Source organism: Boleophthalmus pectinirostris, unplaced genomic scaffold, assembly GCF_026225935.1.
Source record: "Boleophthalmus pectinirostris isolate CB_2022bp ecotype Guang Dong unplaced genomic scaffold, ASM2622593v1 HiC_scaffold_2, whole genome shotgun sequence".
NCBI lineage: Eukaryota > Metazoa > Chordata > Actinopteri > Gobiiformes > Gobiidae > Boleophthalmus > Boleophthalmus pectinirostris.
In genome coordinates, this window is record NW_026571152.1 from 12328006 (window position 1) to 12351273 (window position 23268).

Consider the following 23268-nt stretch of genomic DNA (forward strand, 5'->3'; position numbering starts at 1 on the left):
AAATGTATGTCTTCTGCATTTCACCCATCCTTTAACTTAAGCTTATAATGTCTAATTTAAAAGATGGTCTAAGGCAGGGGTGCTCAATATGTCGACCGCGATCTACCAGTCGATCGCCAAGGTCGTGTGGGTAGATCGCCCTGTCTCGTCTCGGACACGTGTTTGGACTCGGTCTTGTCTCTCACTCGAGGTCTGACACTCAACAAGTGCGATCATATTTCATTACGGCCTCTGCTGTTGGCAATAAACTTGTACCGGGTGCAGGAACGTGTGGGGTGTCTCAGTGCAGCCTGTGCGCTCATTTGAAACCCGCGGAGACTCTACGGCACATGACAAATACACACGCTCCCTATGCACGGCTTGTCTGCAACAGTGTGTACCAGCGCGCATCACAGGGCAGGTTCAACTTCCTAAACATCCTACCTGTCCATCTGCCTCACGTCAGCACGCCGCCCCTCGCCTTTTCACGCTCTCGCTCCTTCCTGCGTACAGCGAACACAAGCCCCCTCCACAGCGCGGCTGATTAGAAGAGCAAGACGAAACGTGAAGCAAAAACGAGTCTAAATTTGTGTTACAGTGTTGGCACAAAGCAGGTCTACAGCATAGAGCAGATCTACAGAACAGACCTACTGTGACATTTGGCTGAAGTTTGTCTAACAAAAGTGCACAAATGCATCTGTGTTTATCACGATGTGCGTTTGGTTTGGTAAACTGCAGAGGCTGGTAAATATCACTGCAAAACCAGAAAAGAATGCAACTCCAGTTTGGAACTTTAAAAAACAGGTTTAAAAATCTTCCTTCACTTTTTTCACAGTTTTGTGTAAAGTGCCAGAGGAAGTTCTCTTAAAGAAGGGTTCTCAAACTGTGGGTGAGGGTCCAAAAAAGGGGCACAGAGTGTTTCAGTGCAGTTTGCTTGGCTTTGTATTAGGTAGATCATTTTGACTTGGTCATTTTCTAAGTAGCTCGCGTGCTGAAAAAGTGTGAGCACCCCTGATCTAAGGACTATACTTGGATGCAATCTAGCAAATGTCTTCATCCTAGATTAAACTAAAACTTAAGATGCACTGTGTAACCTGACTGCATCATGATGGTGATGTTATTGTTTTGCTGAATGTTTCACATTTGTGCGCATGTGTTTAATGATGTTTTTATTGCTCAAATTTCCTTAAAAACATGCAGGCTTGCCACTCCACAAATTTGACCTGTAGCTTTCCAGGTATCAGATACCACCCCTAGACAAATGAGGGTTTAGCTACGGTGGTGTATTGCTCTCATATTTCGGGTCAGTATCACATAATTACGTGATACTGAGCCTAAATATTTTTGGGGAGTGAGAGCAATACACCACCGTGTTTAGTTGTCTTGTTTAAAAAAAAATAAATAAAAAAAAAATAAAAAAAATACAGGAAGAAAATACATTAATGATATCACAACTGTTACTTTGCAACCGATGTATCAACTTTTCCTGTTGATCTCTGAGGATTGTTAGACACACAATTTGACCATAAAGATCTGATTTAGTTGGAGCTGAAACCGCTGAGCTATATTTTGTAAACAAGTCTCTCACACATATGAATTACAGTCACAAGATAGCTAGTGTTAGTATTAACAACTAAACATGAACACGTCACAGGTTCCTGAAAATGTGTTGTGTAAATCCATTTTGCATTTTAGTTTTCAGACCATCTTAAAACTTTTTTTGACAGTGTTTACTAATGTGGTGTTTCCCAATAAAGGTGGATTTAATCATTACTGAACATTTATGAACCAGCAATTGAACCAGCAATAAAAGGATCCATAAGTCACCTATTTGGATATTAAATGTAGCCCATTTCTTTTTCTTTTCAACATTCAATTGAACAAGCAATATTGGAACAAAATAGTCAATAAAATAATTACAAAAAGATTAGAAATTATACCCAGAATGAAGTAACTCTCTGTAGCTCTCTCATGTGTCAGAACTGTATATTGCAGACCTACAAGCAGGTTGTGACAAGAAGACCCCAAAAAATATCTTGCGAACCACCAGAGAGTTGCGACCCAGTCTTTGGGAAACAATGTGCTAATGGGTGTATTTTATCACCAAAGTAATTGCTGACCATTGCACCAGAGATACATGTATAACACCCCTGGTGTGATATCACTGCATATGTATGTGTAGAGAGACTCCACAGGTTCGGCACAATTTACACAAAACACGTTTGACCCTTTAAGGTCTCTGATCTGAATGGTCACTACCTAAATTCATCATCTACAGCCAATCATGACTCATGATCGTGATAGTGCTAGTGCAAGTGCAGCCTCTGCGGCTCAGGGAAGGAATTCTCTAGGTTCTGAGCGTTAACATGAGACATGGAATGTACATATACCGAAAATGAGACAAACTTGGATGTGTCCTGCAGATTAAAGCAGTGGCAGCACAGGCTCAGCTGTGACTGAAGTAACTTTAAGAGCTCTTTTAAACAAATACTGGAAAAAAACACATAAAACATGCTAAATGTTTTTATAGTTGTTTATTGTTAAACTCAGAAGAAAAAGCCCCGTCTGAGGCAGAGCTCAGACGCCATACACTTTATTATTATTAATATTAATATTTAAAATACTTTCTCTAAAAACATTTGGTCCAGAACAGTTTGACAAACACAAAAGTGAAACATATAAAGTGTGGTTCAGATTCTGAATATTCACAACTAATTAGAATAAAATAAAATTTGAAGTGGACCAAAGAGGTGAGGAAAGAGGAGGGAGGAGGAAGGAGAGGAGATGAGGAGTGAGGGGAAGAGAAGAGACTAGGAGATAGACATGGTTAGGAGGCGAGGAAAGAGAAGAGGAAAGAGGATACGTGGAGTGGGACGACAAGGAGAGTTGACGACGAGAGAAGAGAGGAGATAAGGAAACAAAGATAGGAGACATGTTAGGAGGTAAAGAAGGAGATGAAAAAAACAAAACAAAAAAACAGGAGCCAGCAGCAGGGGGCAGTGTGGTTCAGACAGTTTCATATTTACAAAGACACCAGATGTTTTAAGGCAAATTTAATGGTGCACTATGCAACACTTCTGCTCATCTCCATAAAGATATGCCTGAAATGTTCCACAGTATGGCATTAAACGTGTCTACCTTGCATGTATTAAAGAGGTTTTTATTGCTCAAAATTCCCTTGAAAAACTGCTACAGTGAGTAGGCTCACCACAGATCTGATCTGTAACTCTGCCTGGTTGTGTCACATGCATATCCCCATGGAGATATTTTTAATGCCATAATGTGGAACATTCCAGGCGATGCAACAACCACTCCAAGGAGACGAGCAGGAAGAGCCCCTCCACCAAAAATGTTACACAGTGAACTTTTAACAGTTCAACACACATGACAGAACAGGACTTTCTTTTTTTTTTTTTTTTTTTTAAGTTTTCTGAAGTTTTAAAGGTGAAAGTGTCTCTACAGGTGATAGAGTCTCACTGTGAAAACAAGATTAAATTCAAATTTAACAAATCACTTTTATTTAAATTTCAAGGTCCTATATTACACAAAATAGACTCTTGTGAGCTTTAAGTCATGTTAAAGTGTTGTTATCTCATCAAAAAGAGACCTGGAGTTGTGTTTAGTTTCATTCACACATATGAGTAATCCTTTATTATTAGTATGTCTACATCTCCAAAGCTCAAAATGCTCTGTTCCACCTTGTGATGTCATGTAGTGGCAGTTTAAGTTAACAGCTCCTTTTACCTTTAGTTCAATGGAGATTGGCAATTTCGGGACTGAAATTATCAAATGATTCTAGTGAAGATGTATGGAGTTTAAAAACACAGTGGATCTCTTCCTGTATTATCACATGACATCACAAGAAGTGTTTCTGAGAATTCAGCCTAAATATGCAGGGTTTGTCTGTGTGAATGAACACAATTCCAGATATGATTGTGATGAGGAAACAGCATTATAAGACCCTTTAAGCATTTAAGGCACCTGCAGAAGTTTAAAGACAAAAATGTGTCTAAACCAGTGGAAATCTGCACCAAATAAATATTTGTGAAAACATGAAACAACTTCTAATTCAGAAGAAAAAGATTTAACTATTTTTTTCATTGACCAAAATTAAACCAAAATTTTTTTACAACCTTAAATTAAAAATAAAAATTAGGTGAAATAAAAACAATTTGTGACTGGTTCAGATTTAGAGACAAAATCACACCAAATTTACTGGTTTAAGACCTAACTAAAAAGTCCTGGTTTAATCCTAGTTTAGTTCTGTCTTAGTCCTCGGATTAGTCTCTGGATTAGTCTCTGGTTTAGTCTCTGGATTAGTCTCTGGTTTAGTCTCTGGTTTAGTCTCTGGTTTAGTCTCTGGATTAGTCTCTGGATTAGTCTCTGGATTAGTCTCTGGATTAGTCTCTGGATTAGTCTCTGGTTTAGTCTCTGGTTTAGTCTCTGGTTTAGTCTCTGGTTTAGTCTCTGGATTAGTCTCTGGATTAGTCTCTGGTTTAGTCTCTGGTTTAGTCTCTGGTTTAGTCTCTGGTTTAGTCTCTGGTTTAGTCTCTGGTTTAGTCTCTGATTTAGATTTGTAGAATTTGGTGTGATAATTGTCTTTCCCTCCATCTCAAACTTTTACATTTCACTTCTTATGAACTTTTCATTTTTTGTAAATGTTCCTTAAAGTTTTGGTTTATTCTTTGTTGAATTATTGCTTGGGAGTTTAGATTGTTTTAGTCAAAGTTTTCCCTCAGTTTCCTATCATCCTTTTATTGCTTTTGTTTAAAAATGTGCTTTTCCGAACACGGAATTTTAGGAGATTCACTTTAGATTTTTTGTATTTTTTGTTGCAGTTCTTTTGTTTCCTCTTGGAATTTGAAGTTTACAGATTTCCTCGGCTTGTAGGACCAGAGCTGAATCTCCAGGAGGAGAGTGGATACAAAAATGAGATTTATCTGCCCCCTCAGAGTGCTTTTTCTACACCAAGATCTTGTATCTGTTGTTCCAGTTTAATCTCTCTATCTCATGTTTTGATGTTATGACTAAAACAGCTGCACATCAATGAATTTGTACCACCTGACCACAGATTCCCCTCTCTCTCCTCTCTGATTTGTTGTACTGTCTGATTAAACTTTGTGTCAGAAGAGCAGTACATTGGTTAGCTTGTACCACTGTATCCCTCTGTGCTGTTGCCTATTTGTTGTACTTCTTGGGACTACAGTTCAGGTTTGGTGCTAAAATAGGGGTAGTTCCTGTTACATTTAAGTATAGTTATGGTGAGAACTGTGGTACACCTGTTAGCTTGTACCACCTGACTGTCTCTTTGCCCTCTCTCTTCTCTCTTGTATACTTTAGTTCCTGGTAAATTATGGTGAATTTCTGATGTTTAAATAGCGGTACATCAGTTAGCTTGTTCCACTTGACTGTCTCTTTGCCCCTTTTCCTCTTATTTCTGGAGGTTCCTGGTGCGTTTAGCTGGTACAGTTGGTGTGGTTAGCATCAGAACAGCAGTACAGCAGTTAGCTTGTTCCACTTGACCGTGTCATGCCCTCTCTCGCTGTCCTCTCTCTTGTTTGCTGTACTTCCTGGTACATTATGATTTTGTTATGGTTAGAACAGTGGTACGTCTGTTAGCTTGTACCACTTGACTGTCTCTTTGCTCAAATCGAAGTCTTTAAGGCGCAGCGTGATTCCACCCAGAAAGTAGTTTTCCCTCAGAGACTCTGCACTGAGCACGCTCAGTTGGAGCTCCCTCAGACCCAGGCTCTCCTTACTGTGTCCACTGTAGACCAACTGAAAGAGAGTATAAAGGGTTAAAACCAAGAACTAAACCAAGGACTAAACCAGAAACTAAACCAGGAACTAAACCAGGAGCAAAAAGATTACTTTAGTTTTGCCTCACCATCTCATTAAAAGTGGGGTTAATGAGGCGCTCAGATCAAGGCAAAAATAACGTGGTCATCAGGAAAACTGACTGATCAAACATACCAATCACCCATGTAGGTAACTGAGTGACTGATTGGTAATTATTGGCTCCACTGACGCTGTAAGTAGCTAGAGTTTGATCAAACTTCATATTATCAAAAGCGTATTATTCAAATAATAAAATTGTGTTACTAGCCTCACTGTGGCCCCTGGTATTCCATGGTACAGTTTTAGATTAGTTTAGATGATTTTAAACTCACAACCCGTTAAAGGTGGGGTTAGATTGGTTAGTGAAGTTTAGATTCGTTTAAATGACTTAAGTCTCACCATTTCATTAAAGGTGGGGTTCCTGGTCTTCCTGCAGATCTTGGTCTTACGTTTGCTGCTCTTGGTTGGATCTGGGAGGAGGTAGGTTTTCACGTAGGGGTTTGGGTCTGAGCCCTCCTCTGAGACCTGCACAAGATTAACATGAGAGATGGCATGTTCTGAGCGTGTCCTGGACCCTAATGCAGACTTCAGACCCTGGCTCTGGTTGGAAATTTTGTATTTGAGGCTGACGTGAATTTTCCCCAAAAGTTTTGTATTCTACTTTGAACATTCCGCCATAAAAATACATGGAGTACACCCCCAGCATGGTGTCACTACAAAGTATCAATAAATTTGTTTATTTTTAAATTAGGTTTTAGGGCAGTGCATTCATTTAGCATTCATAGAACAGTGTGTGTTTTGCTTGGATGTGTTGGTTTGTGCTTTTAAATCAGGTTTTGAGTACAGTACCAGATCTCTGATGTGCATGACCATGATGAAGAGGGTGCTGTTTCTGTAGGAGATGGATAACTTCACTTCCCCCTCCACTCGACCAGAGACAGGGCTTGGAGGAGGACCTGAAAAGAGAGAAACAAGAAGAATCTGAATAAAACATAAATATGATAATACAATAAAAATATGTGAAAACAGGAGAGAGGTAGGAAGCAGGACACAGGGGTTAGGACACAATAGGATATACAGTAATCTTGAGCCTTTGACAGGAAAGCAGTAGGAAGTGTAGGAGACAGGGGATAGGATAGAGGATAGAGAGGAGAGAGGACATACCTGTCATCTTGAGAGCAGACTCGCCTTCGGTCTTGTCGTCTCGGGCCATGGGATGGAAGAACGTGTAGACCAGGTCACACTGAGGAGAGAGGAAGTTGCAGAGTCAGGGGTTATGTTATCTATCTGCTCCTTGCTTCACCTGTCTGACCTCTGACCCCTCAACTGAATGACAACGCTAGTGCTCCAGTAAACTGTGTGATCTCTGTGTGACCCCTGACCTCTCTCCTGTGTGACCTCTCTGCGACCCCTTACCTGTGTGACCTCGGTGGAGCTCCTCAGCAGGTTGTGGACGTAATTGTTGAGCTCCAGTTTTCGTTTTGCTGCAACTTCTTTAACGTGGGTGCGCCCCAAAACCATTTTGTTGGGGAAACTGAAACAAAAGGCAAATTTAAAACTAACTGGCCCCGTAGACTTTTTTGTATCATGTGTAGTATAATTATAGTAGTACCAACAGTAGAAGCAATTGCAGGATTATTGTCAGTCTTACCTGGGTAGTTTCCAGAGTGGGAATAGAACCGACAGCTTTGTGTGCAGCTCCTGAAACTCGTCAAAGGTCCTGAAAATGAACTGAGGCTCCGACTGACCTTCTCTGAGAATCCTCACAGCATAGGTCTGCGAGAGAGAAAACATACATCTAAAACAGGACTAAAGCAAGTCTGAACCATAGACTGAACCAGGGACTGAACCATGACATTCTTGCGTCTTAAACCAGAAAATCAGAAATAGATTTAAAAAAACAAAAACAAAAAAAACAAATGGTAATACTATCTTATGTTGAGTTGAAAATTACATTCTATTGTTTTTTCCCTTAGTGCTAGAGATATTTGTTCTATACTGGCCCTATATATGGGCCCAAATATATTAGCAGAGTTTATTGGCCAGTTTCTCTGGAGTCTAAACAATTGGTATCAGCATCCGTCATGGAAAAAAAAACAAAAACATATCGGCCCCCTACACTGGTATAAGTCATATGTTCAATATGTTGAGTATGTTTCAGGTCATGTACATAGTGCTTATCAGGGCTGTATCTCTTCTGAAAGGAGAAGATGGCGGCATGTTGGATCCTCCCGTCCTGCTTGAGGCTGTAGGTCTTTGGGGAAAAGGAGAGGATCGGCTCATCATTTGTGGGGAGACCAGAGAACCGGAGTTGAGCCAAGTTATGGATGAAGAAGTTAAACTTAGTGGCCACGCTGCCCAGACTCGATTCAATCAGCCTAAGGACATAAACAAGAGACAGATGAGCCTAAGGACAGATAAACCAGAGTTAGACCAATCAGACTACACAAATAAACCTCGAGTCGATTTGTCCTATAAAGAAATATACAAATACACAAAAGTTATAAAGAAGGCTGGAACGATTAATCAAGTAAATCAAGTAACTCAATTATTTTAAAAAACGCAATTATTATTTTATTGCCTTGATTTGTTTAATTATTAGAATTTGTTAAAATCATGTAAAACTGAAGCACTGAAGCATGTGGAGCACATAAACCATTGCGGTGCTTGTTTCCACATGGAGTGCGTTTACAACTGCACAAGTGCAGCAGTGGAGATTTATTTAGATTCATGAGTGAGTTCAGGGAGCATTGTTTTGATGTGTGCAAGAGCACAGAGGACAGAGGCCTTCCGTGAAGAATAATCATCACAACTGCAGTAAACCACTGTGCTCAAAGCACAACCTGGTGGTAGTGGTAGTAGTAGTAGTAGTATCATAACCTGGTGAAGAAGATAGTAGCCTCTGCATCGCTGTTGTTCGGCTGAAGAGCATCACAAACATACTTTAGGTCCTGAGCTCCAGTAAGCTCTGGGAGTCCAGAACACGTCATCTGAGACAGATAAGAACATACTGGGGTCAAAGAGGGGTCACTCAGGGGACATCCAAAACATTGTGGTATAAAATCAGTAAGCTGAGTAAAGTGTGTAGGGCTGTTCATAGTCCTGTTTAGGTGTTTGATTTTGATTGATTGATTGATTGATAGCATTTATATAGCACCTTTCAAGATACACAAAGCGCTTTACATTTCATTATTCAGTCACTCCACACTCAGTGGTGGTAAGCTACTATTGTAGCCACAGCTGCCCTGGGGCAGACCGACAGAAGCGAGGCTGTCAATCTGCGCCATCGACCCCACCGACCACCACCATCACTCACGCACACACCACTTTCACACTAGGCAATGTGGGTGAAGTGTCTTGCCTAAGGACACAAAGACAGTTTTTGCCACTGGCGCCCCACTGTGGCACCTGGAATTCCTAGCGGTCTCCCATCCAAGTACTACCTAGGTCCAGCCTGCTTAGCTTCTGAGATCTGACGGGATCAGGCTTTGACAAGCTGGTATGGCCACTTTTCATCAAAAAGATGAAAGTGACTAACTGAAAAACTATTGGCTGGTTAGCATAATACCCCCAGGGAATGTTGATGACATCAGCTGCAAAGTATCAATACCAGAGGCCACAGTGACTGCTGTATATAAACAGTACATAAAGTGTATGTAATGTCAGTACCAAAGAGAGCAGGTTGAGGAAGAGCCCAGAGTTCTTTCTCAGCAGGTTGTAGGCCTGACAACACAAATCCACAAATAGCTGGAAGCGGCTTGTCGGCCTCTCTCCTCCATTTATCACATACGCCATGTCTGAGGTCAGCACGAACGGGGCACGGTCTCTATTGAAACAAGTGAGTCAAAGTATGATATAACATGGAGAAGGCTAGGTCTAAGACAGGTTTAAGACAGGTTTAAGACAGGTCTACAACTGGTCTAAACCTGAACTAAAGCAGGACTGAGGCAGGACTGAGGCAGGACTGAGGCAGGACTGAGGCAGGTTCTGAACGCCTCCCCCGCGGCTGGCAGTCCAAAGGATTGAGTCTGATTTCCCCAGGCCAGGGAGGCTCTTAGGCAAGGTTCAAGAAACTCTGTCTGCCGGAGGTCAGTAGGGACTCTGGAAGGCCAGTGGGCGAGACGGTGTGTCTCGGCCTCACTTCCAAGAGGTCTGGTGTGTGGGAGAGCCTCACCAACACTGAGCCACGTGCGGTCAAACCCAGTGTTGGATATACATCAATTGGACCAATTTTGGTTCGTTTGCAGGTGTGAAAGCGAACCACACTAGAGTCTACATGCTACATAATAACAATTTTATTGCCTGGTGCAGACAAAATAATCGAACTAGCGAAGTGAAAACACCCTAAATCAAGACTAAACCAGGCCTAACCCAGACCTCGCCCAAGTCTAAATGCAGGCCTAAACCCAGGACTGAACCAGGACTAAGCACAGACTAAACAGGGTCTTACCTCTTGAAGCTGCCAAACATCTGGGCATGTCCGAGGAACTTTCCAAAGTCGATGTGAAACATGTGACCAGTGGAGCGCAGCATGATGTTGTCGTTATGGCGATCACAGATGCCCAGGATGTATGTCGCCACACAGCAGCCCGCACATGAGTAGATAAAATTCTCTGAGGCCTTAAGAAGAAAAGACAAGAAAAAGGGATTAATTTAACTAAAGTGCAGGTCTAAAGACAAGAAAAGTGTTAAAATAAGGATTGTACTGTAGTATTAGTACTTGTACACATATTCTAGTACCTTGTCATACTCGTCTTCAGCAGGGTTATATTTCCGTAACCACTCTGCCAGAGGTTTGTCCTTAAACGAACCCGTGACCCCATACTCCACCTGGATCTTCCTCAGAGTGTCTGAGCTTGGCACCAGTTCCACCATCCCTGGGGAGAGGGGAGAGAAGGCCTTTAAAGAGGGTGTGTTTTATTTATATGCGGTATTAATTGCTAACAAATAACATATTTAGACCACCAAGTTGTTATTGCTTTGAAATTGCTATATTCATGGAAAACAACATATACCATGTTTTATAAGTTTAAGAGAAGTGGACTAAGGCAGTGTGACATTGCCCACAGCATTGAGCTCCAGTGAAATGAATCGATGCTAGCACTGTAGTTATAGGGGCGAGTCAATAGAGCTGGAAGTGCCTCCATGAACACTTTCTATTTGGAATGCGGCTAGCGGATTAGCCATGTCCATATACAGTCTATGGAGATAACATTATAACATGATAGAACGCACAAGAAAGTTGACTGTGCATAATACCCCTCTTTAAACACTTTGGACAGACATCTATCTATCCATAATGTTGGATAGTATTCACATTGTGCCAATATGGTCTACATCAGTGTACCAAATAAATCAGCTCTAAAACAGAACTGTATCAACTCTACAACAGGCTAAAGCATGACTTTAACAGTACCAAACTAGTGGTAACTAAAATTGAGTCTCAAGCTGCAGAAGACTGTGTTTTCTGGTTAAAACAAGCTTGATCATTTTAGATATCCCCTTGTGTTATTGTTGAATATAGGTGCTTATATGGTATATTGTAGTCGTACCCTTGTCTTTGCCCGTAGAGATACATTTGAAGTGGACAATTCTCAAGTCCAGTCCCTCCTGGAGCCAGATTCGGTCCATTATTCGGATCATCTGTAGAGCCAGCATGTCCTGACGAAGATCCTCTCCCACCTAAACCACACACATGTATACCATATATATAAAACATGTGTATAAAACATATAAAACATGTGATCACCTCCTAATGGAGGTCCTCTCCTGAAGCTCATCCATTAAACAACAGATGCAATATATAAATTATAGAAATTCTGACAATCATACAAATTCTCCCTACAGTACACGTTACCATTATAATTACAGCTCTATGAACTGCACTCAGCACCACTCCCTGGGGATCAGTAGAGACGAAAAATAATTAACTAATTTAAATGTACTGAAAACACCCTGGAGTTTTATTACAGGCAGTTTTATCATTACGATGTGCTGTTGAGTCAAGCTATTCCCAAAGTCTGCAGTGAAGTAACCCCCTACTTCATTTAACAATGCCTCTGAGACTCCACTTTGGGAACCAGTAGCTGAATGTCTGAAATGTGTGCTTTTAATGACAGTGTTTCACCTTAAACATGACATTGATCTCTTGTCCCAGAGGATCTGCGTTCACCAGAGCCAGCTTCAGAGGGACTGCGTTTGAGTTAAAGAAAGAACACGCCTGAAGAACAAAGAGCAAGTGTTATACGCAAACACGTTTTATAAATATACAAAAACACAACACGTTATAAAGCAAAAAAATGACTGAAAAACACGCAAACATGTGTTGCTAATACTATAACTGAGTATCTTGATGTTAAATCAGTGCTAAGGCTTAGTATGTACCTTGATGTTGAGTTCTTTAGCAACGAGACTGGAGCTCAGAGGAAGTCTGCAGCTGCTCCTCTCAAACAGGTTCTGCACGTTCTCCAGACCCTCCTGCAGTGCCACCTACAGAACCAGAACACAAGGCATGGGTGTGACTATAGAAACAGATAAAATACATGTAATCTTTGAATCTTTTCTCTCTCTCTCCTTTTGCCATGTACCTGTTGGACCCTCTGTTGGATTTCAAAATATGGAACTCAGCTCCCAATTAGCCGCTATAACTGCTAGCGTCAGTGAGTTTTGTTTGGAGCTAAATGCTGTGAGTGACGTCACACTCTTTCAGTCTTCTTCTTTATACAGTCTATGCCTCTCACCTGTCTGTTAGATCCAGTAGCAGCCTTCACCCTCTCTGCCACAGCTCCCAGTAGAATGACCAGTCTGTTCTGTTTGTCCAGTTCTGCTCTGAGCTTGGACCCACACAGACACAGCAGAGCGCCCAGGACTCGCTCGTAGCGCCACCCCCAGGTTGCGTCCTGAACTGCATCCTTCAGCAGCCTGCACACACAGATAAATCCAAATCAATTCCTAGAGACCACTTCAATTAAAACTATGTACCAAATTGCATACTAAATCACATTCCAGTATGTGGCACTCAGGCCTAAGAATACACAGATGAATTGTAAAAAAAAAAAAAAAAAAAAATTTAAAAAATTGCCAGTTGCAAACAGCACTCCAAAAATTATGAAAGTTTCCTTGTTTCAACAGTTGGCTACTTAACATATGTAAAGAACTGGCAGATTTGGCTCTTCTACGCCAATTTGTCCAAAGTTTTGTCTTCACTCTTAAGGCTTTGTGAGGACAGAGGTAAAACAAATGATCTCTGTCAGTGATAATGTTTTAGCTGTTTACAGACTCCTCAGTCTGTGTTTAAAATGCTCTGGGTGTTCAGTGATCCAAGCCAATACTTTTAAAATGCCTAGATCAGCAGCCAAAACCAATACCAGATGGGGACATTCTAGTAGTAGTACCAGTAGAGGTAGTGAGCGATGCTGACGTTGCCGAGAGCTCTGGACAGAAGGAGCAGGACCAAAGCATTCTTAAGGTGACACTCGAACTTCAGAGCCTTAAAAACAGAAAAAATACAAAATTAAAATAAACAAAAATGCTACAGAAAGGTTGTGTTTACATGCACACCCCAAATCTGATGTGAGTAATCTGATTTCTCTCTGTCTTGCTATCGCAGATATTTAGTGTATTGCAAACTTAAACTCATCTGTACGAGCTCCAGTTTGGTGTATACACAGTATATATCTGTGTATATATGTATATATACGTATACATATGTATATATATGTATACATATGTATACGTATACATATATACATATACATATATACATATATACATACACATATACACACATACACACATGTATATAGTACCTGTACAAGTTGTGGGAGGTAGTCTGACAGCTCGTCGTCGCTGCTCTGTTGGATCCAGGATACAGCTACAGTCCTCACCTCAGAGTCTGCAAACCTGAACAACAAAATATCACCGTTACATTTCAAATGTTGTTCCTATAAAATATTCCTATTAAATATGACATAAAACTCCTTTGTCTCCATGGTGATGATCCGAAATATGGTTTTAACTTTCCATAGTCATAGGCTGTGTCCAAATGTCAAAATCGCGTGACCCCTAAATAATGACATGCCACCTCCAGAAAGTTACATAGTGTAGCTTTAAATATACTGAACTAAAAATGTTTTTTTAAAAGACAGGTAAGGCCTCTGCATTTGTCCTCCTTCAGTGTCTCAGGGATAAACCTGCATTTGACCCATACAGTAGTAGTATTTGGTGTACTCGTACCTTGAATCGAGCAGTTCAAGCGCAGCCACAGGGGGAAGGGGGTCACAGCTCTTCAGGACACTGTGGATCAGAGGGAGACTGGCCCAGTCCCAAGAGGGGGCACTGTTCAGCACTTTGGGCAAGGACAGGGGGCGGAGCTTCAGGCAGTGGAGGCGGTGATCCCAGAGAAGCTGCAGGTCCGATCGCTTTAATCTAAAGAGAAATGTGATAAAACCAGTTGCCCTACAAGTGTGAACAGAGACACAGAGGTCCCATAGGAGCTGGAGGTAACCCCCAGTTTATACCAAAGCAGCCAATTTATGCGCGCAGCATACTACAGAAAGTTTATAGTCATGGAGGATAAATATAAAAAACTTTATGACACCAAACAGCAACTTTGCAAGAACACCTTCTGAAAGTGAAATGGTGAGTATCCTCATTAATGCAGCACCACAGACACCGCTTGTTATCACTGGAAAGCATCATCTTTCTTGTTGTCAGCTTTTGTAATGTGATTTAAAGGATAATTCCAATCAACAATAAATATGTAAGCAATATAAAAGAGTTTGGTGCATATACCAAGAATATACAGAGGCTTGCTTTGCAGGAGAAGCTCTGTTGCCTCTGGCGTGAATTGATGATTTTAAAAATGTGCGTGTATGCAGCTATGTTACACGTCGCTTAAGATCCTGTTATAAATTCCAGGTAGGACTGTTTTAACCAGAGGGACCACTTTAACCTGAGAGATGCCCTCTTCTCCTCCTGTATCTTGATATAACACTGTTATAACCCCCCTTTAATCCTTTTATTGTCCTGTTATTAGATTCCTGACCCGTAGTTGGATGCTCGGCTGCAGATCCTCTCTAGTTTTCGCCTCAGATCTGGGTCAAGCTCCTCGAGATTCTGTAGGTCCAAAGGAGGACAGTCTTTTGGAGGGATGTAGAGCACAGGAGCAGAGGAGCAGGGGAAGTCCAGCTGCAACACAAACACAAATACTGTTTAATATGATACATTTAGTTAATCCCCAATTTACACCAGAGTAGCAGTGCAGTAGAGCAGTATATTCAGGAATCACTTGATCGGACAATCTATACCAGTGAAGTCAAAACTTTTTTGTTGTTGATGTTTTTCTAATCAACAGAAGAAGGGAGTGGTGTATTTATTTATCTCACCTGGAGGACGATTCTCTCGTTGGGGACTCTTTTGTTGGACCCGGGACCCTGAGCTGAGGTCCAGAGAGCCAAGAGTCTACTGCCACTCACCAGCACCCTGCAGAACATCCGAGGAATTACACTGTTATTTATTTATCATCCATTTTAATTATTTGTTGTTTAGCTTTTTATAAACAGATTAACGGTTTACATAATGAACAATATCTTTTCTGTGTTATTCATAACCTGAGAAAATATTTTTTAAATGTACACACGCTTAAGAGTTATAGTTTTTCTTATTTTGCAGGTTTTACCAAACAATACATGATGTAAGGAGCATTTATCTTCACTAAAATAAATTTAAATCAGGTAAGGGCCCTTTAATCTACGTCTGTTGTATCTGCCCCTATCAAAAAAACATTAAAGAAGACAAGTTGTGCTTTTGTTTGCTATATAGTTACGACACCTGTGGATCATTAGATTATAATTTGGACATTTTAAATTGCAATACTGATCTAAAACGACTTAATAAAAGAACCCAGTCTGCTGACTTCCATGTTAGAAAACTGCCCACTGGGAGCTCACGACACCGTAAATGAGAGGAAACAAAGGGCCACATATCGTTGGCCCTCCTATGGGTAGTTGCACATCAACTAGTAAGCAGCAGATTTTTTTTCATTTCTACCAAAATTACTGTTGAACGATGCTGAATCCCAATTATCCCGATTAATAAAATAAAACTGGAGAATGGAGTAAGTACGTCAGAGTGGGTGTATGCTGGTGGAGGTGAAAACAGAAATTGATCGTCAAATTGGCGTCTTCAAAATAAGCAATAAAATATTGCTCTAACAGGCACAGACCACTATGAAAGCCAACTTGGAGCGTGGAGATTGCATAAACAGTAAACTGTAAATCTGTGTGTGAGACAAACACTGACCGCCTGAAGTCAAACAGAGGCAGGGTGACTCTCCCAAGCTGCTCTGGGGGAGTCCTGGGTCGGTTTGAGTCCGGAGACCCAGAGTTAGTCTGAGTCAAAACCCCAAACAATGTGATACTCAGGACCGACTCTAGGGGGAGCACAGCCACCGCCATTGGGAACAATATACTGAAAATGCACAAAGAGACAATAAAGTTTCGTCCTGCTTTCGTCCTGCTTTCGTCCTGCTTTCGTCCTGCTTTCGTCCTGCTTTCGTCCTGCTTTCGTCCTGCTTTCGTCCTGCTTTCGTCCTGCTTTCGTCCTGCTTTCGTCCTGCTTTCATACTCACAGTTCGTCCCATCTGACGTGGTAGAAGAAGTTCTTGTAGGTTCCCACTCGTTTAGACTGAATCGGTTTAAACAGGTTTTTGCCATTGTGGGTCAAAGCACACATCACAAAATACTTCTCAAAACTGAAAATACAAAATATACAGTTAAAATGGGAAAAGTAATCCACAAATCTAATTATAGGATTATAGAATTTTATTTTCTGATAATCAGGAAGTATGCGTTAGCATGTTCAATTTCTTGGTACCAAAATAAAGTTAAAGGTTTTAGTACTGCAACAGGAGCAGTTATTTAACTTGCTTTAGAACAGTTCTCCTGCTGTGGAACATTAGCAGAGTGTGTGTGTAGGAGGAGAGTGACATTAAAAAGGTGTAATTATTTAGTTTTAAACAGCACTTCTGATATGGCCCTTGTTACATCAGCTTCTGCAAGAATCATGTTCAAATCTTCCCCACTGAGTCTGGAGCAACTTTAGATTTGTCTGATTGTTTTTTGGATGTGAGAATCAGAACAGTAAAGAGCCCATATTACACTATTTTCTGACCTATATATCTTGACTTGTGTTTTGGTTTCATTCACACGTTTAACACAAACCATGCATATTTAGGCTGTTCTTCTTTCAAACAGAAAACACTTGTCATTTGGTAATAGAAGAAATGTGTCACTGTGTTTTTTAACTACAAAATGACTGTGATGAATTCTAAGTGTATCATGAAATAAGAACATAAAACTGGAATGCACATGTCACTGTGGGTATGTACAGTGGTGGTGAAAACGGGGGTAGGCATCTTGAAAATAAGATTATGATTATGATATGAGTTGATTTATGATGCTGAATAGGTCAGCTTTAAAATATATTTAACATCAAAAACCAAACAGACCCCTATCCTCTTGTTTACCTGCTGACCCAAGTGTGAGGAAGCCCGTGCAGCATGGAGAGAGAGAACTGAAGGTGATCTGTAACACCTGAGGCCTCCCGGGAGAGTGCCGCTGTGTGGTCAGGAGTGGTACAGGACCCCATGTGGTCAGGGGAGGTACAGGACCCCGTTTCCTCACCCCCTTGCTGGTGCTCTGGGGCACTGCAGGAGGAGGCACAGGTGTGGGAGGAGACACAGGAGGGGGAGGGGCTACAAAAGGACCGCAGATAAAGTTTGACAATGTCGTACACGGCCTGAGTGAGAGCGGACACACCCTCCTCCACCGGATTGGAGTCACCTGGACAAGAGACAGAGGGTAAAGACCTGGTTTAATCCAGGTTTAGTCCAGGTTTAGTCCAGGTTTAGTCCAGGTTTAGTCCAGGTTTAGTCCAGGTTTAGTCCAGGTTTAGTCCAGGTTTAGTCCAGGTTTAGTCCAGGTTCATGGGACTCACCATTTGTGGAGTGTGCTGGAGATCCCATCTGTAAAAGATATATTGATTAACTCTTTGTCTGGTTCTTTCCCTCTTTATCTGAGGTCACAGTCATAGAAAAACTCTACCTTTGGATACTTTCATTATCACTGTTTGGTTCTCTCCCTCACATCTGTTGACAGACAGTGAACTGATACCGGTATCAAATATCGGCACTGTTCCAAAGAAATTTGTTGGCTCGGGTGTCAGTTTGGGTCTCCAACTGGTTTTAATAAGCCAATTAACTAGCTGATGGAGGCCCCCAAAGGTCTCATTGTTGTAATTTTCAATCATACAAAACTTTTCTATATATTGCACTAGATAAATTGCACTAGTTGATTTATTTTGTAATAAGTTACTGTGTTTTGAGAGAAGATATTTTCAGCCTGACACTGGATAACATTGGATACTTGCAGATACTTAAGGCTGAAATACTGATAAGGGTATCTCAACTGAAAAAGCTGGATCGAAGCACTTGGACAGGTTGACCAAGAGCTGCATACCTTAGGAGATCTTGTTCTTGGCAAGTTGACACAGTGTTGGAGTCTCTTCACGGCTTCAGTCACAGCTGTCGTCTCCACCTCGTCCAGTGCACAGAGAAGGTTCTTCACTGTCTGCACTAAACGACCCACTGTCTTATACTGAGAGCTCTAAGGGATAATAAAACATAAAATAAATACATATATCAGGCACTAAGGTTGTCAAAAGCTTTCAAAAACAGACACTAATCGATTCTAAAACCAGTATCAAAAATATATCTAAGTATAATACTGAAAAAATACCATAAACATGAAAAAATTTGACCTTTTATGAACAGTTTTAAAGTAATCCTGAACTTTATCAGCACCAACACAGAACTACTGGTGGTACATGAAAGCACTAATATTTTGTGCTGAAAATTGTATTCATATATTCAGTTAAAAGTTCACATTTTAGACAAGTCCAGAACTGACAAAAGTTTTTCTATGTGCAGGGTGGGCATATGACACACAGGTACATTTCAGAACATGGTTGTAAAGATCTAAACTACAAGGTTAGCAATTTATACAAAATAAAATCCGCAAGGAGAGCATCTGGTACACGCGGGACTTGTCAAGACCCAATGCTCAATCTGCTCTCTATCAGATAATCCCCAGAGACACCAGATATACCTATTCTTATATTTACCCCCCAAAAAAGGTGGAATTTTAAATCTGACTTTCTGGTGTAGGGCTTGTTCCCATTTAAAATGAGAATAAATCAGACATATATCCCGATTAAAACACAGGGCAATATATTGCGATTTATCAATAATTATGTTTAATATTATGGTTAAGTACACCTTCATGAAAACAAAATTAGATGAAATACAATTTGTTTAATTTTTTAATCATGAGAAGAGTAAATGTAACTTTTTCATGAAAAACATGACTTTAAAAAAAAAGGCTTGGGTGCATTTTGAATCAACACAAGAATCACACAATGAACTATTGCAATTACTAAATTCATTTTTTCTTACACCCCTATCAGAAACAGATTCAGCTGAATTGAGAGTCATTTTAGTCAGACATTTTAGGAAAAATAGGGTGGAAGAGTATGGGGTTAAAGTGGATATGGATGTGCATGAAAAGAAAATATATACTAAGTTCACGAGGATGAGTAGAGCTGCACTGACCTTGTCCTGCAGACAGAGGGCGACCTGGTTGTGGTATCCCTCCAGGTAATCAGCCAGCCCCTGTCTGAGAACAGAAGAGCAGCATAACTCAGGTGTTTCTGCAGGTGAGTTCCAACATGCCCCACTCCCAAAGTAATACAACAAGAATATGTGTAAAGATCCTATACTCCACAAAATTGACCTTTGTGAGCTTTAAGCCATGTTGTAATGCTGTTATCTCATCATAAAACATACCTATAGTTGTGTATCATTCACACATATTTGAGTAAGCATATATCAGTTTGTCCACATCTCTAAAGCTCAAAATGCTCTGTCCCACCTTGTGATGTCATGAAGTGGCTTCCTTTTACCTCTTTTGCATGGAGTTTAAAAACACAGAATAGCACCAGGTGGAACAGTGTTTTCAGTTTGAGAGAAGAACTAAATAGGTTGGATGTGTGTGTTAAACATGTGTGAATGAAATAAAACTAAATTTCAGGTATGCTTATGATGAGGAAACATTATAACATGCAGTGGATCTGAAAATATGGGCCTTTAAAAAAGGCTGTATAGAGGAGTTTCCAGGTATAGTGAAATACAGCGACTGTTTGTCCTTTTTCAAATGTTGCGCATCAGTGACCCCCCCACCCCCATTCACAGTTGACGGATTTTGATTCTTTTTTTGTTTTGGTCATCATAATTACAAGGCTGCTGCATCTCTATGTCTCTATTTCTACTTTGAACTTTCATTGACAATTTGAACCAAAACAAAACAAAAAAATCCTCCATTCAACCTTTAAGGTGCATTTGACAGATTCATATATTTTTTTCTAATTATGACTTGTTTGTTTTTTTTATTTACTACAGGTATTCCACCAAACCAAGTCAAGCATTGGAAAACATGAGAAACTTTTAGATGCATGTTAAACCTGCCAGTGAACCAGATCTAGTTATGATCCTGGTCTGGACTAGTACCTGGTAACATTCTCCTTAAAAGGTCGTTCCACCTGAGTCAGGTGTTTGTCCAGGTCGATGGGAGCAGAGTCGTCTTCCGCCTGAGACACAGGAGACACAGAAGACAAAATGAACCATTGGTTTATTGCCAGCGAAATTCACAAACAGGAACTTGCTTTGGCATTAGGTTGCATTAAACAAAGAATAACAAAATGTTCACCATGATAAAATAAAACAAGATCAAGTAGTTTAAAGAGGGGGTATTTTATAGGGATGCACAGATACCACTTTTTACTTCATTTTGAGTACCGGTACCAGACATTATTTTTACATGGGTCTCTCACAACGGGAAACCTAAGTCATTACTTCCAATATGCATATTATTATTATCATCCGACAGACCTTTTTTACAACGGCCGGAAGTGCCACGATGTAGGGTAACTACAACTTGCGTAATGTTTTTCTATGACAAAATATCAGTGGAAATGTCAAGCATATTTTCCACCAGCTTCATAAATCTGCCCCATCACCAAATCTTCATCCAGCATAGTCTACAAAGGACATTCTGTCTATGAAGAATTCATCGACAACTATCAAGGTAAAAAAGATGAAATCGTAAAGGCTAACAACGATTAGCATTAGTGAACTACTCCTGAGCAAAACTAATGTTATGGTCATGAATAAAATATAAGTAACTTGTTAACTCAGACTGATTCTACAATTAAAATTAAAAATCGATTTCATGATGTAGATATTAGCATAGACAGAGAGATTTGTGCAGTTTAATGCTAAACATGTAATCTGTGAACATCTGTAGCATTCGAACTGCACAAATCTCTCTCTGCTGATATCTACATCATGAAATAAAATTTAAATTTCTAGAATCAGTCTGAGTTAACAAGTTACTCATTAACAAATTACTTATTACTTATATTTTATTCATTACCATTATGTTAGTTTTGCTCAGGAGTTCACTAATGCTAGCCGTTGTTCGCCTTTAGGTTTTCGTCTTTCTTACCTTAATAGTTGTGGATAAAGTCTTCATGGACAGAATATGTCCTTTGTGGACCTTAATGGATGAAGATTTGGTGATGGAGCAGATTTATGAAGCTGGTGGAAAATACGTGAGACATTTACACAGACATTTCGCCATAGAAAACCATTAACCGGAAGTCCTGCAAATCTACAGTGGGGCTCTTCAGGATGTTGTGAAAAGGTCTATTCATTAGCTCTATATTATTAAATCATTTCATGGTAGTATAGCCTACCATTTCACTGGAATATATATTTAAAGGGCTGTTTTCTGCTAAAATCACTGGTATTTGGTTTAATTCCAATATAAGTAAGAGAAGTGTCCATGATATTTACAACTACATCTTTGTAGACTGCTCCATGCAACTACTAAGCAGCCACTTTTAGCATGGTAGTGAGTGTTATCTTGTGTATCTTTTACCGTGGCTAAGGGTTTGATCAATCTCTGAACCTGCTCTGTCCAGTAGCTAGATTTGCCAATTACAATAAGTAAATGCCACCACTTAGCCATGGTAGCTTGCAACTATGTGAAATATAAAAACCTATAAGAATCCTAAATAATTTCATAGTTCATGTGACAGTCAAATCTGATTAAAGCTGAGTTAATGCAAAATAGATCATGTACATTTTTATGGTCACCTTCTCACTCACAGCTCAGTGAACAGAGCTCACTGCTAAGCTGAGAGGTGAACCGCGAGCATCAAATAAGACATAAGACAGTTATCTTGGTATCAGCTCTTGGCATTGGCAGCTCAGTGATGAGTATGAGTACTGGCAGCTGGTATCAGTGCTTATTTGACTTCTATGGGGTCATATAGATAACATGCTTAGCTTTTAACTGAAATGTTTTTCTGTAGTACGCTAAGATCACTGTGTGAGCCTGAGTGCATTCTTCTTGAGATGTCTGATGTCTTCGTAATGCCATCATTGCAAATTAAATGGTCTTAAGGAAGGTTCGAACAGGGCCTGGGAGAGATCACTAGAACACTGAAACATACATGGATGACATCCTAAACAACTTCAGGCATATTTTTGATGAAAGAACAATGCAGAAAGGTCAAACAAGTCTGAGTAGCATAATAGACCCTCTTTAATTATTAGACTCACCGATCTTGCGAGGTCCCTCTTAATCGTCTCCACAGACAACAGCTGCAGACTGATGTCACTCTCCCATTTCCTACAGTTCTGAATGTAAACATGACTGCCCAGGCTGTGCTTACTGCAACACAGGAGAAAAGAGTCAGATCCCTGTGTGTCAGACGCCCTCCTATCCTCCTGTATCCCAGTAGTGTTACACTGAGCTGGGGGCAGGTCAAATGTCTAGTTAATCTGCAGATGTTGTGTGGTTGGAAAAATATAGTTAGAATGGAGCTTGTCACTGATAGAAATCATCAGGGGAAAAAAAAATGTATTCCACATTCTTGTCAGTTTTTCACTATAGTTTCAAGTGTCTTTTAATGAGTAAGACTATTAAGTTAATAAATACTTCCACTTATGTGGAACCAGAAAGTTTCTGTTCCAGTGAAATATTTGACTCAATATTTATCAAATATGATGAGTGATGAGCAGTTTAGTCCAGTACTAAACTGGGTCTGAACCAGGTCTAAACTGGGACTAAATCAGGTCTAAACCAGGATTGGACTTTTATTTTGAAGGACTCACTTCTGGAGCACCTCTTCCTGTCCGCAGACTTTGAGCAGGTATTTGGAGAAGTCCACCTGGTCCAGATCATCATGAACCCAACACAAGGTCTGCGAGATGAGCAGCTCCACTGGAGACGAGACTGGGGAGAGAGAGAAGACATAAGGCTTCGACAC

General features: G+C 40.4%; 1 protein-coding gene and 1 pseudogene across 3 annotated transcripts in view; both read right to left on the bottom strand.

Moving 5' to 3' along the window:
• Window positions 1–2498: 2498 nt before the first annotated feature.
• pik3c2a (phosphatidylinositol-4-phosphate 3-kinase, catalytic subunit type 2 alpha) overlaps window positions 2499–23268 on the bottom strand; it is a 31898-nt gene continuing 11128 nt past the window's right edge. For all 3 annotated transcript variants that reach the window (XM_020924990.2, XM_055155112.1, XM_055155111.1), the window contains exons 5-33: window positions 23114–23234; window positions 22559–22670; window positions 20441–20520; window positions 19487–19550; window positions 18336–18482; window positions 17815–17842; window positions 17345–17660; window positions 16448–16570; window positions 16120–16287; window positions 15204–15300; window positions 14864–15006; window positions 14053–14244; window positions 13626–13719; window positions 13212–13306; window positions 12558–12738; window positions 12202–12306; window positions 11945–12037; window positions 11370–11499; window positions 10558–10694; window positions 10268–10437; window positions 9487–9643; window positions 8698–8807; window positions 7988–8195; window positions 7469–7593; window positions 7234–7351; window positions 6982–7060; window positions 6667–6773; window positions 6217–6342; window positions 2499–5757 (exon numbers count right to left, since the gene is read on the bottom strand). In XM_020924990.2, the coding sequence (XP_020780649.1) occupies window positions 5575–5757; window positions 6217–6342; window positions 6667–6773; window positions 6982–7060; window positions 7234–7351; window positions 7469–7593; window positions 7988–8195; window positions 8698–8807; window positions 9487–9643; window positions 10268–10437; window positions 10558–10694; window positions 11370–11499; window positions 11945–12037; window positions 12202–12306; window positions 12558–12738; window positions 13212–13306; window positions 13626–13719; window positions 14053–14244; window positions 14864–15006; window positions 15204–15300; window positions 16120–16287; window positions 16448–16570; window positions 17345–17660; window positions 17815–17842; window positions 18336–18482; window positions 19487–19550; window positions 20441–20520; window positions 22559–22670; window positions 23114–23234 (3809 nt within the window). In that variant the 3' untranslated portion in view covers window positions 2499–5574. The remainder of the gene's footprint in view (window positions 5758–6216; window positions 6343–6666; window positions 6774–6981; window positions 7061–7233; window positions 7352–7468; window positions 7594–7987; window positions 8196–8697; window positions 8808–9486; window positions 9644–10267; window positions 10438–10557; window positions 10695–11369; window positions 11500–11944; window positions 12038–12201; window positions 12307–12557; window positions 12739–13211; window positions 13307–13625; window positions 13720–14052; window positions 14245–14863; window positions 15007–15203; window positions 15301–16119; window positions 16288–16447; window positions 16571–17344; window positions 17661–17814; window positions 17843–18335; window positions 18483–19486; window positions 19551–20440; window positions 20521–22558; window positions 22671–23113; window positions 23235–23268) is intronic.
• Window positions 9214–9330, bottom strand: LOC129409577 (5S ribosomal RNA; annotated as a pseudogene).